General features: G+C 43.5%; 1 protein-coding gene across 3 annotated transcripts in view; it reads left to right on the top strand.

Annotated features, from left to right (window-relative positions):
• The window catches only part of IFNAR2 (interferon alpha and beta receptor subunit 2), a 49,585-nt gene extending 44,907 nt beyond the window's left edge, over nucleotides 1–4,678 (top strand). For all 3 annotated transcript variants that reach the window (XM_069945851.1, XM_069945852.1, XM_069945853.1), the window contains exon 8: nucleotides 3,295–4,678. In XM_069945851.1, the coding sequence (XP_069801952.1) occupies nucleotides 3,295–3,933 (639 nt within the window). In that variant the 3' untranslated portion in view covers nucleotides 3,934–4,678. The remainder of the gene's footprint in view (nucleotides 1–3,294) is intronic.
• The last annotated feature ends 8,689 nt before the right edge of the window (nucleotides 4,679–13,367 follow it).

Raw genomic sequence — 13,367 nt, 5'->3', positions numbered from 1 at the left:
TGAATAATACGTAACTGATACAGACTTGCTTTCACTGGATCTGTTCTGAGGTAGAGCGTAAGATAGCAGTGCTGACTTGGTTATGTGCTGAGAAGAGTAGAGCGTTCAGAGGAGTGGAGAGGAGATTGTTGAGAGAGTCCCAACCCAATGTAGTACTGTGCTCTGCCAGAACTTTAGTAGAAGAAGAATACTTGAGAAGTGAATACTTGAGAGCAAAAGAATACTTGTGCCTGTGTTTCGACCTTTGTCGCTATAAACCACCTTAGTGTCGAGTTACCCGTCTTACAAGGATGACACAAGTCGTGCACTTTTAGAGATGTTCACAGCGTGGGTTGGGGTGTCTTCCTTTTAGTGTTTAACACTGCATTGTGAGTTTAAGGGTTGTTTTAAGAAAGAGTCTGTGTTTTCCATACGTGTCTGTCGTGTGTGTGTGTGGAGAACAGGGATAAGTAGAGAAAGAACAGCATCTCTCATAGGTTGGTACAGACCACGTGTTACAAAACGGTAACCCTTGAATGACTACAGCTGTGCAACATAAAACAATGCATAAAAGCAATACTGGCACCTTGTGGTAAAACTAGAGAATGCACCTTCATTATCACTGAAGGGATCACTTTCTGGCCGGTGCCTAAAGCCCTTAACTGTGGGACACCACAAAGGTCTTCTTGAAATGTGATCAATATAGTGACTTTACACCGCTATGGCGCAATTCTGATCATTTTGAGATTCTAGAAGGGAGGAGTGAATAGGAAGGTAAGGGAAGTACATAGGCTGTCACAACTGTACAGAGATGGAGCGCTTAAATCCTTTTCTATGTTGCAAGAGGAATCTGAACTGCCGAATTCTATGTTCTACAGATATTTACAACTAAAACATGCGGCAGAAAAACTGTTTAGGTCACGGCCTACTATAACAACTAGTGCCCTATTGAACTCAGTACTAATATCTGCAGACTCTGAAGGGTTGATTTCAGTTATTTACAGGCAGTTACTTTCTGCAATTCATGATAGTAGACCTCTTACGGTAAAAGAACAGTGGGAGGAAGATGTGGGGCCTATCACTAAAGACCAGTGGACAGATATATTAGCCCTGACACCAAACTTGGTGATATCTGAAACGCACAGAACTTCTTTATAGGGTATATTGCACACCTACTTTTTTGAATCAAACCGGTTTACACCCGGATTCTAAGTGTTCTCGCTGTAACATGGAGGATGCACATTTTATTCATCTCATGTAGGGTTGCACGGCTTTTGAAAGTTGTTGGATGGAGGTGTTTGCCCTAATTAGAAGATTTTTTTGGGATAACTATAAATCCTGATCTGCTGACGTGTGTTCTGGGGTTAGTTGTTAGCTCGCCTGAACCAACTGGTGTGTAACTTGCACTATGCAGAGTACTGTACCAGGCCCACAAACTGACTGCAAAAAATTGGATACAAGTTGAACTCCAATAGTGACAGAATTGATAAATAGATTAAATGCAGTAATTAGGTTTAAAGAAGGGGTATACATGAAATGGAAAGTGATGAAAAAACATGAATCCACTTGGGGTCCATGGATAGATACCCCAAGATTACCAACTAAATTTTTAAAGCGTTCACCAATGGAGGCATTTCTGCCTTACTAACTTACCTCTCCCTGTGTCTATGTTGAGCGGCTGGACCCCCACCGGGATCTCTGGAGCTGACATGACCCAACTGATGGACTGGCCGCTCACCCAGTCTGTGACTAAGGTGGGACGCCACTCCAGTCACTGGGTGGCTGAGGGGCCAGTCAATAGGCCGGGATAGGCCTTTTCCCCCCAAGTTGTGATGTCATCCTAACTTGGGGGAAAAATGCCTTCTGGTGGGGGTCTTGTGGCCGGTCCTGCTGCTCACTGTGGGCACGGGGAGAGGTAAGTTAGTACATGTAATAGATTTCCCCCTTGGCAGCTGCCAGGTTTTATAATCTGCCGGACTTCTCCTTTAAATAGAAATGAAAATCGTGGGTTTGTAAAATGATTCGCTGCACCTGGTTCACATAAAGGAATGTTGGACATAGTAAATACTCAGTATACGGAAGAGTCCAACAGCACAAGACAGTGCCTAGTAAAGGCACATATGAGGATGCACACTGGAGCCCACTATCCAAATAAGTGGGTGAATAGCTAGAAGTAAGATGGATCCAACAGCGTCCGTGGAAATCTTCAAATCTTTATTCAGCTCACAAGCATAGTAAATATTGTCTTGACCTTCTGCATTCCAGCAGGAACGGGCTTTGGGGTGTGTGACCTATGCACAGGGCGCCTCACTCCCGGCCAGCTGGGGGGGGGGGGCTGTAGTTGTGTGAGGGGGGGCTATAGTTTGTGTGTGTGGGGGGGGTGTAGTTGGGTTGGGGGGTAGTTGTTTGTATGGATGGGGGTGGTAGTTGTCTGAAAGGCTAAAGGGTAGTTGTGTGTAAGGCAGGGGGGTAGTTGCTTTAATTTCTGGGGGGGTAATTGCATGTATTGCTGAGAGGGTAGTTGTGTGTATGTCTGGGGGTGGGGAGTAGTAGTTATGTAAATGGCTGAGGTGGTGGTTGTGTGTATGGCGGGGGGGTCAGGTGATGGCTGTTGGATGTCGTCTGAAGGGGTGGGAGGTTGAAGGAGCTCTATGTTCATTAAAGGGGGGGGGGGGGCCGCCAAGAAAAGGTTTCGCACAGGGCAACATTAACCAAAAGGCCGGCCCTGCCAGCCAGAATGTATATGTTTTTTTTTTTGTTTTTGTTTTTTAATTGACCGTGATCAGGGAAAACACAAACCCCAGTGGATCGCATATTTTGTGTGGGCTTTAGCATTTATTGTAATCGACCTCACTACTTCCTATGTAAGCAGGATGCGTGGCCGATAGCAGTGCATTTAAATGGCTGCATGAACGATACAGTGATCTTTCGAGTGGCCTAGGTTGTCCTGGTAATTTTTTTTTCAATATGTAATGGTGTTCAAAGTGTGGTAAAAACATTAAAAAAATCTTCTCACCTGTTGCCACACTAATGGTTTTGGTCCCCAAAGTTTTCTTTCCTGACACATAAGATGTATCTGCTTAACCAATCAGTGTTAGCTGGTTAGCTCTGAAATCAGTGATTGGCTGAATGGGCACTTCCTGTGTGACGGGACAAAAAATAGGAAGCGCTCTTCAGTGGGGGGCCAACACGACTAGAACAGTGGCAGCAGGGTTTTTTGATTGTTTGTTTTTGTATTTTCTCCACCTTGAATTTTTTTTTAATCTGTGAAATAAAAAAGTGTCTCTGTGTAATAGAGTTGGCTTTCTCTTTCAGAAATCCATGCCAACTTCCGAGAGCATCTACATTGATGGAAGTGAATTTAACCCTCCAACTTTTTCTATTCCTGGGATAATAAGTAAAAAATTTGAGTTGCAACCAAAGCCAGAAAGTGAGGTTATAAACTGTGAAGGAGGCTACGCAAACAGGAAAAGACTCGTGGACAGTGACACGAGTGGCTCCGCAACAAGTGGAGAACTTCCTTCAGCTGTGTCGTCCTCTGTAGGGTCAAGCGGACAGACTACCGTCTCTGCTGAGGAAGACATCTCTGCGGGGCGGCTAGGAAATAGGGATCCCTCTGGTGTATCCATAACCCCTGTGTCAGTCAGTGCCACAGAAGATTCTACAAACCTTCCATTTGATGCTGGTGGTGTCTTCAACATAAAACTGAATACAGTTTCCATAGCAGACCGTGCTGATGTCTGGACAGATTTTAGACAGGCAGAGGTTCACCAGGAGGAGGCAAAAGACTCAATGGAGTCACAAGAAGCCCTAGGTCAACACAGTAACGTCTGCATAGAGGTTGAGGACCTGACAGAAGAGTACTATAGTGACTACGAGGAGGAGGAGGAGGAGGACAGTTCTGAGAATACTGACTCTGATAGCCATCTGATATCTGGCTACATGAAACGATGATGGATTTTAGACTATGCTGCACTTATTAATTGTTCTTACAAAAGAACTTTCTAGTACTGTAATACAGGAGTATTCTACACATATAATGCTATATACACCAATTTGCCATAACATTAAAAGCATGTATCTAATATTATTGTTACCAAAACAGGCTTTACCCATGGAGACCTGGACTCCACAAGACCTCTGAAGGTGTCCTGTAGTATCTGGCAGTAAGACGTTAGGTATGCCATAAGTTGTGATGTCTTGGAGCATTTCTTGGTAGGTACTAACCACTATATACCAGGAACACCCTACGGGACCAGCTATTCTGGAGATGCACTGACCAAGTCTTATACCCATCACAATATGATGCTCAGATCCTTACCGCCCATTTGTTTCTGATTCCAACCAGAGCTGACTATTCACTTGCTGCCTAATACATCACTTATTGACAGGAGCCATAGTCACCTGATAATCAGTGTTAATCACTCTACTTGTCAGTGGTTTTAATGTTATGGCTGATTGTTTACACACATACACAACAAAAAAAAAATTTTTTATAACAATAACTGAGGTTTTAGATTATGTTTGTAATATACTGTATGTTTTACCTATGAACCTAGATCATGCATCATTACAAGTAACCACAAAAACTTGAGGTTTAAAACACTCAAGCGATCTTGTATCTTGTATTTTCTTGTATTATTTTGTATAAACCCGATACTGAACTTTGCATTAAAAAGGTTTTTCGACTATAAAAAAATCTCCTTAACATGTCTGTAAGACAGTAGGCTATGTACATGTAGTGTCTGCAAAGCTTTTATTTTTACTGGGACTTGTCCTTCTGACCAGACACCACTGTATACACGCATCTGTGGGATGTGCTGTTATCTGAAGATAGAGCTTTCTTCCCCAATAACCCCAGGAGGCATAGGCGGGAGAGATGACAGAAATAAGGCGTGACTAGTAAAAGGGGTGATAACACTGTATACTGTACAGAAGCAGGGAATATAGTAATGTCAAGGTTCCCGGAGTCACTGTATACTGTACGGAAGTAGGGAATACTGTAATACCATGTGATGGTTATAAGGGATGATAACATGAAGAAAGGTTTCTGGAGTCACTGAAAGATGTACAAAAGGAGAAGCATACCATAGGTGGCTGGTATTGGTAAGAAGGGAAAAACATGAAAAAAAAAGGTTCCTGTAAATTGCTTGGATGTCACACGTACCGTGTCGCTGCGTATTTAACGCTGCTGCGTTTTTATCGCTGCGTGTTTGATGCGATTTTTACATGCGAGTTTTGATTTTCACATGAAAATCATGTGAAAATCAAAACTCGCATGTAAAAGTTGCACTAAAAACGCAGCAATACGGTACGTGTGAAGGCACCCTTAAGGGGAATTTAGCAAATTAAAATTATCCTTTGCATAATGAAACATTTTATACTTTTATGTACTAATATTTTGAAGATCTCTGCTTCATGTCACTCAATAGATATCATCATTGTCCACTCCATCCTGACCTTATAACTCCTCTGATAACTGTACAGAGCCCCGAACCTGTGTGTCCATTCCATGAGTAAGAGAGGCTGGATTTGAGTGGAGTCTGCTCGAAATTCTGCCTGTCCTATTTCTTCAATGGGATTTCTCATGCTCCTCTGCTGTCCGCTCAAAGAATGAACATGAACATGAGGGAATGGGCCCTTATCCTCTTGAAGGTTTCTGTTCATTGACAAGAGATCTTAAAAACCATGGGAAATTTATACAGAGTATATACAGGAGAAACTATACAGCTATCACTAGGGGACATTATCACTATAGATTGCATCAATACATTTCCATGAAAAGTGATGCTCCTGGACAGCGGCTATGCAGGAAATTACAGTATTGCTCCATGAAAATCAAATCCGTGGAGTTGCAGGGAGCCGGAGCACCACTGTACAAGAGAAAAGGAACTTTGGTCCCCTCTTATGGGACTTAGGGAAATCCCACAGATTCCACGCTCACAGATTACTATGTTTGTGAAGCTACCCTAAAAAGAAAACAGTGTGTGTGATTGGAGCTATGTAAAATTTGAGAAGCCAGCAAGTCTGGTCATATCCTAACACCTAGACATGGCAGCCGTCCAGGGCTTTCCAGCATCCCGTGTATAGGCCACAGTCCGCAGGTAAGCTTCCAAGCCTATAGGCCCTGAGGAACGCCAGTAATCCATGACTAATGAAGCCATTTGTTATCCCATCCCTGGAGCTTAACATACAGCTTACATAAGCAGCCTTAAAAAGTAGAGCTAGGAGACCTTCGCTTGTGTGCCCACAGTGTACATAACGACTTTTTTTTCCCGTTTTTTTAACCCACACAGTTGTTAGATCCCACATTTACTAATGTCCAATCTGGTCCAATGTAGATAAACAGGAAAGAAAAATCCTCACCTCTCCCTGTTCCCATGCCAAGTAGCTGGCTCCCTTTTGTTGTACACAGCCCGAAGCAGGCAGCATAATGCAGTAACATTATCAGGGACAATGACATTAGAGATGAACAAATTTACAGAAGGAACGAAGCGCTTTGTTCCTATGTGCATTCTGCCCATCAGACTGCGGGCATTGAAGTCTGCTCCTCTCCCTGCCGCTCCTCCCCGGCTGCTGGGAAAAGATGGATCCAGTCCTGGGAAACTACTGTAAACTCGCTCATATCTAAAAGACATCATCAGTTTCTGACCTCTTGTAGAACTTCTATCAGTTTTGGCTTACAAGATTAAGTGACAGGTTAGAGGACCAATGAATCTCTGCTCTGCTGAAGGCTTTCAGGCCATGATGGGAGATGTAGTTTAGCAACAGCTGAAGTGCCAGAGGTTAGGAAAAACTTCCCTCCACTATATAGAATGTGGCCCGTAAGGCCTCCCTTCTCCCACCAGAGGCACTAACAAAAATAGTGGGGCAGCAGCCGCCTACAGTATAGTGTGATGCCTGTTTGTTCTTGTAGTCTGACAAAATTCCTCTAGAGGGCGCTCCCTTCTTTTATTTGTTCTCGTTACTTTCTCTATGTAATCTTGTAAAAGGAAAGTGAAAAGTTGTTCCCTGGTTCTTGTTGTATATTGACTTCGGTAGTAAAACGCTCACTATGGGCCCCAATGCCGACTGCTGGGGGCCACCAACAAGCCACTATGTCAGCACAGTACATCTTTGTCCTGGATGAAGGAAAGCCTGACTACCGCTCTGCATTCAGAATTCAGGAGGGAGGTGACAGGGATGATGGGGGGTTTCCCACTACACACCATCCAGGCTAAGATGTGGTCACAATGCCTAAGATGGGAAAACCCCTCCAAGACACACTCCTCTCCTCACACCCCATCTTATTATATATACGGGTGTATTTATAATGTATATGGATTCTACTGTATATTTATACATGGCAGATCTATAATGAAAACCAAAACTTGCTGCTATTTTAACTAAAGACAAAGGCTATTTAGGTTTTTGTTTGTATTTTAGTTTTTCCTCATTTCATAACTTTTTAAAGTGGTTATCCAGAATTTAGTAAAGCATAGCTTTATTCCTCCAAAAACAGTGCCACACCAGTCCTCAGGCTGTGTGTGTTATTGCAGCTAAGCTCTATTGACTTCATTTTTAACTAAGCTGCAATACCACACACAACCTGATAACAAGAGTGGCGATGTTTCTGAAAGGAAGTTGCTATGTTTTTCTAGTGATTGATAACTCTTAATGCTTTGTTTGATTAAGCCTCATGGTGGCCTGTTTTTTGTTTGTTTTTTTTTGTATTTTTTTAAAAGAATTATTTTGTTGCATATATTGGAAAACATTTTTTTTATGGGGGGGGGGGGGGGAACAGGGTCGAGGAAAAATACAGCTGTAATATTGACCTCAAAGTTACGCCTGTAATTTTATTTTACAGTGTGTGAACATAGCCTCAAGGTATTTCAGTAGTATTCCAAACAATATAATTTGTTTTTGTAACACCCCCCCCCCCCCCCCTCCCAATAGCTTGAGACCCCCAGCTGATACGTAGCCATTGTGTTTTGTGGGACGTTAGTTTTTCCGGTGCCCTTTTGGGGTACATATGACTTTTTGATCATTTTCTGTTAGCTATATTTGGGACGTTTTTAAAGAACATTCATTAATTTTATAGTTTGGGTTCTTACATATACAGCAGTTTACAGCTTTTTTTATGTTTTATGTGACCATACAACCATGCAATCATACATTGTATAAGGGGATATTCACATATGACTGAAATGTTGCAGATTTTCCCCACCTAGAGCCCTATTACATGAGGCTATTGCTGGGCGCACAGGCCGACATCACCCTGCGGAATGGAGCCAAAGCTGATAGTCAGCTAATCAGGTCAATCATACTCTCTAGAAAATCCTCAACCATGTAACTGGGAGAAAGTCGTACAAATAGTTCTGCAAACCGCAGATGATACATTTACCAGTGAGAACTTCAACTTCCCCTGTATTAAATCCCTTATATGGCCGTTATAATGGAAAGATAAAAAAAATATATATATTTGATGTCATAGTTTGAAGTCATACAGTGAAGTCATATGGGAACTTCTCTATTCCTTGTAATGTTCTCTTATGATATTAGGCTTATTACTGTGCCTTCTATGAGTAATGTTCTGCGGTGGGATCACTCCTTCCTCTTTCTTGGGGACGTGCCTCGGGTCAGGCCGACATGACTTTTCCTTAGGTTAAATTAACCATAATTCATTAGTAGTTAAAGGGGTAAAGGGGTATTCCTGGGTAAAAGAATGACTTTTTTTTCTTTCTTTTTTTTACATTTCTTTAATGAAGTTATAGAACTTTGTAATATAATTGTCAAAAGAACATTGAGTAGCAGCAGTAAGGAGCAGCATGATCCTTCTGCTGCCACTAATGGCTGTTTCAGGAACTGCAGGGTTGCATGTCACTAGCACTTTTGCATGCAGATACTGAGTCTCCCCTAAAGTTTATATGATACATGTTAGCACTAAAATAGACTTTACACTTGGGGAAGCTGTCTGTGTCACTAGTGTTGCAGTTTCACCTGATGTCTATTTAATGCATGTTAGCATTACAATACACATTACACTTGGCAGGGGCAGATTAACTTCACCATACGTCCCGGGCTTTTCACCAAGCCTGGGCCCTCCCATCCTACTGTAACTATGGCAGCACTAGTGTGGTGTTAATAGTACAGAATAGATAATGTCACGATGCCATGATGTGTGCAAAATGCAGTAAAAAAGCAGCAATTATTTTTTAGCAAATCATGGCAGAACTGTAGTCAGTAGACAAGGCACCACTAAAGTTTGTCTTTTTGGGTGGCCATGGGCCCCCCAGGAGCTCAGGGCCCCGGGCTACCACCCAAAACTGACCTGTTATAATCCGCTACTGACACTTGGGGAAGCTGTCTGTGTCAATAGTGTGGCAGCCTCCCCTGATGTCTATATAATACATGTTAGTATTAGAATAGACATTACACTTGGGGAAGCTGTCTTTGTCACTTGTAGTTCTAATATAACCCTCCTACCACCATTCTGAGATTACATATTGCCTCAAAACTGCTCTGAACAAAACAGAAAGATATCACCAATGATGCCATTACATAATACTGCCACACCATGACCCCTACAAGCCCATAACAGGGTGCAGATACATCCAGTGACTCATAGGGGGCGTCTTCTCTGATCAGCTTCTTTTACTTATTTTTTTCTCTCTCCATCCAGCCTGGGCCACCTTTAAGTCCTCCCGGCTGTGAATCTTTTCTCCAGAATCTGTCAGAGAAACATTTTAGGCTCCAACACACAGAGTAGTTAGGTCCCCTGTACCCTTCTATAGTAGTTACACCCCTCTGCGCCCCCATAGATTTAAGGTGTCCCTGTGCCCCCACTTAATAATTAGGTATGCTCTGTGCCCCAGTCTAGTAGTAAGGTATATAGTCACCTCTGTGCAGTCCCAATGTAATATAGACTGCTGTGTGCTGCCCTCAGTAGTATATACCCCTTGTGCGCTGCCGCCAGTAGTATATACCGCTTGTGTGCTGTCCCCAGTATTATGTACTCCTTGTGTGCTGCCCCCAGTAGTATGTAGACCCCTGTGTGCTCCCCCAGTTATATATAGACCCCTGTGTGCTGCCCCCAGTAGTATATACCCCTTGTGTGCTGCCCCCAGAAGTATATAGACCCCCCCTGTGTGCTCCCCCAGTTATATATAGACCCCTGTGTGCTCCCCCAGTTATATATAGACCCCCCTGTGTGCTGCCCCAGTTATACATAGCCCCCCTGTGTGCTCCCCCAGTATACTAAATAGACCCCCTGTGTGCTCCCCCCAGTCGTATATACCCCCTGTGCACTGCCCCCAATTGTATATACCCCCTGTGTGCTCCCCCCAGCTGTATATACCCCCTGTGTGCTCCCCCACTAGTATATAGCCTCCTGTGTGCTCCCCCACTTGTATATAGCCCCCCTGTGTGCCCCCCATTTATATAGACCCCCTGTGTGCTCCCCCCATTATATAGCCCTCGTGTGCTCCCCCCATTTATATAGCCCTACGTACGCTCCCCCCTCCATTTAAATAGCCCCCCGTGTGCTCCCCCCGTTTATATAGACCCCCGCTATGTGCTCCCCCTCCCATATAGTATAAACCACAAAATAAAAAACACTTATACTCACCTGGGTCCGGGCGTCTCCTCTTGTCTTCACTCTTGTGGCCGCAGGAAGTGTTTTCGCTGCGGTCACAAGAGGCCGCTCTCCCTTTGCCATGGCACCGGCACCAGGCACACAGAGCGGCCTCTTGTGACCACAGGGAAAACACTTCCTACGGCCACAAGAGTGACTGACAGGGAGGGAGCCAATGGCTCTCACCCTGTCAGTGCCGCTGCTGCCTGTACTTATGTGCCCTCGTTATGAGCGCACATAGTTACAGTTAAGATTGCAGCAGCGGGGCAGCGATCTTGGGCACCAGAGCGGGGCCCCCCCCCCCCCTGGATGTCAGGGGCCCCACGCAATTGGGATGCTTGGTGCCCAAGACTACTACTGAGTATATGTAACTGTACCAGAACCAAGGCTTAAAGAGGGTTGGCCATTTAGTAAAGTTTTTCAGTGCACAGTATTAGTAAGTGTACTGACTATACCGACAGCAAGTCCCTGTTACCTCATAGAGCCAAAATCAGACTTCCCTCCTCCAGGCTGTGCTGCCCTGCTCTGTGATATTTCTGTCCATAAGATGGCTGACATGGAGAAGCATGTGACCATGCCCCGCCCCCAGTGTCCTCCATAGGCATAAACGGGCTCAGTGGTGGATACTGGGGGGTGGGGCATGGTCACATGCTCCTCCATGTCAGCCATCTTCTGGACAGCCTCACCACAGAGCAGGGCAGCACAGCCTGGAGGAGGGGAGTCTGATTTTAGCTCTATGAGGTACACAGGGAGCTGCTGTCAGTATAATGAGTACACTAATACTAATACTGTACACCGCACAACTTTACTATAAAGTGACCAACCCCTTTAAGCACCCTTGCAGTTCCCAGTACAGAACTATGAAGCAAGCTCAGAAGCAGAGCTTTCTTCATAGCGAGTGATAGCAGTCGGGTCCTCACCACCAATGATGGGCGTCCACAATCGTGCAGCCGCCTGCCACTACTACCCCCTTAAAGGGATTTTCCAGTGCTACAAAAACATGGCCACTTTCTTTCAGGGACAACACGACTCTTGTCTCCAGGTCAGGTGCAGTTTGCAATTAAGCTCCACTCGCTTCAATGGAACTGAGCAGCAAAACCCCACCCAAGCTGGAGACAAGAGCGGTGCTGTTTCTGGAAGAAAGTGGCCATGTTTTTGTAGCACTGGATAACCCCTTTAAATGCCACAATCCCTGTGTCAAAGAGAAAGTAGCACCTCCTGTCACTTAACAATTGGGACCCCCGTAGTGTGATTGTGGGGCTCACGATCATTCTGCTTACCTCCACATTGTCTGATTGGTGCTCTCCTAATAGAGTCTGCCACAGGCAGGCTCTACATGAAGATTGCTGATAATACTGATCAATGCTATGCTATACCATAGCATTGAACACTATATGCAATCTAATGATTCCATATAAAAGCCCCCAGGGGGACTTTAAAAATGTAAAAAAAAAAAAGTTTTTAAAAATACGCCAATAAAAGTTAAAATCAACCGTCTTTCCCATTTTATAAATAAAACATGTAAAAATAATAAACATATATATTGTAGCGCGCATCAATTTCAGATCTATTAAAATAAAACAAGATTGTTCCCTTACGTTGAACGGCGTAAACAAAAAGTGGTAAAAAAAACATCAGGACTGCTTACTTTATATTACATTATATATATGTGATCACTGCGCCCCATCTCTACACAAATATGATACTAGTAAAAACTAGTGATCATGGCGCAAAAAAAAAATAATCTACACAGCCTCTTAGATGAAAACAGTTATAAGAGTCACAATAGGGCAATTTAAATAATACCTTTTTGCAAAAAAAAAAAAAAAGTTTTACTGTTAAAAAATAGTAAAACATTAGAAAAGCTACATAAACAACATGTATATTGCTGTACTCAGACTGGCCTATAGAATAAAGATATCATGTCAGTTTTACCATAAAGTGCATTACGTGAACATGGAAACACTCCACAATTTGCGAAATTGCTTTTTTTCCAATTTCACCCCATAAATAATATTTGGGGTGTTTCTTCATGAAAAAAACAAGCCCTTACCAGGCCTTGTTAATGGAGAAAACTTTTAGAAAACAAAAGGTTAAAAACTAAAATGCTAAATTAAAAATTGGCCTGGTGCTTAAGGCGATTTTAGACCGTGTCATTAAGGGGTTAAGCAGAAAATCATTGCTTATCACCCATCTCTCTGTGTAAACACTGGATATACGATAACAATACATTTATATGGCCACAGGAATGATCCAGAGATTGTTCTTGCCGTCCGGGCGCTTGATTAGTTTTGCCATTTAAAGGCACTGCAAATGGACATTGATCTCGCTGATCGACCCTGGTTTGCTTCCGTAGACGGCCCCAGATCGACCCATCTAAAAGGACCCTAAGGTATCAAGACAACATCGTTCCTGATGCAGCAGGTTAGTATTTTGTAAGCAAAGAGAGATAGTACAGTACATATATGATATCTGGTCGGACATCCGGAGAAAGAGGTATCTCTCAAAGTATTATTTGATAGAGAGCATGGGAAGGGCAGTGCTGTGTTAAAAGGGGTAGAACTTAGTAATACATGATACACAGGAGGTAAACCAGAACAGTAGTGCTCTTGTGTGAAAGGTATTGGCTTAGATGAAGCCCCCTAATGGGGTTCAGGAGAAGAGAGGTGGGAAGATATGTCGGTAAGGTCATTGAGTCAAGAGAACCTCCTCTGTTAGTGGCTGTGAATTTTTCCATTTGTGGGGTATCACAGTCCTGGAAGCTGTTAGGAGGAAC

Source organism: Dendropsophus ebraccatus, chromosome 11, assembly GCF_027789765.1.
Source record: "Dendropsophus ebraccatus isolate aDenEbr1 chromosome 11, aDenEbr1.pat, whole genome shotgun sequence".
In the NCBI taxonomy this organism is placed as follows: domain Eukaryota; kingdom Metazoa; phylum Chordata; class Amphibia; order Anura; family Hylidae; genus Dendropsophus; species Dendropsophus ebraccatus.
Note: the sequence above shows the minus strand (reverse complement) of the source record. Positions and strands in the feature narration are given on the sequence as shown.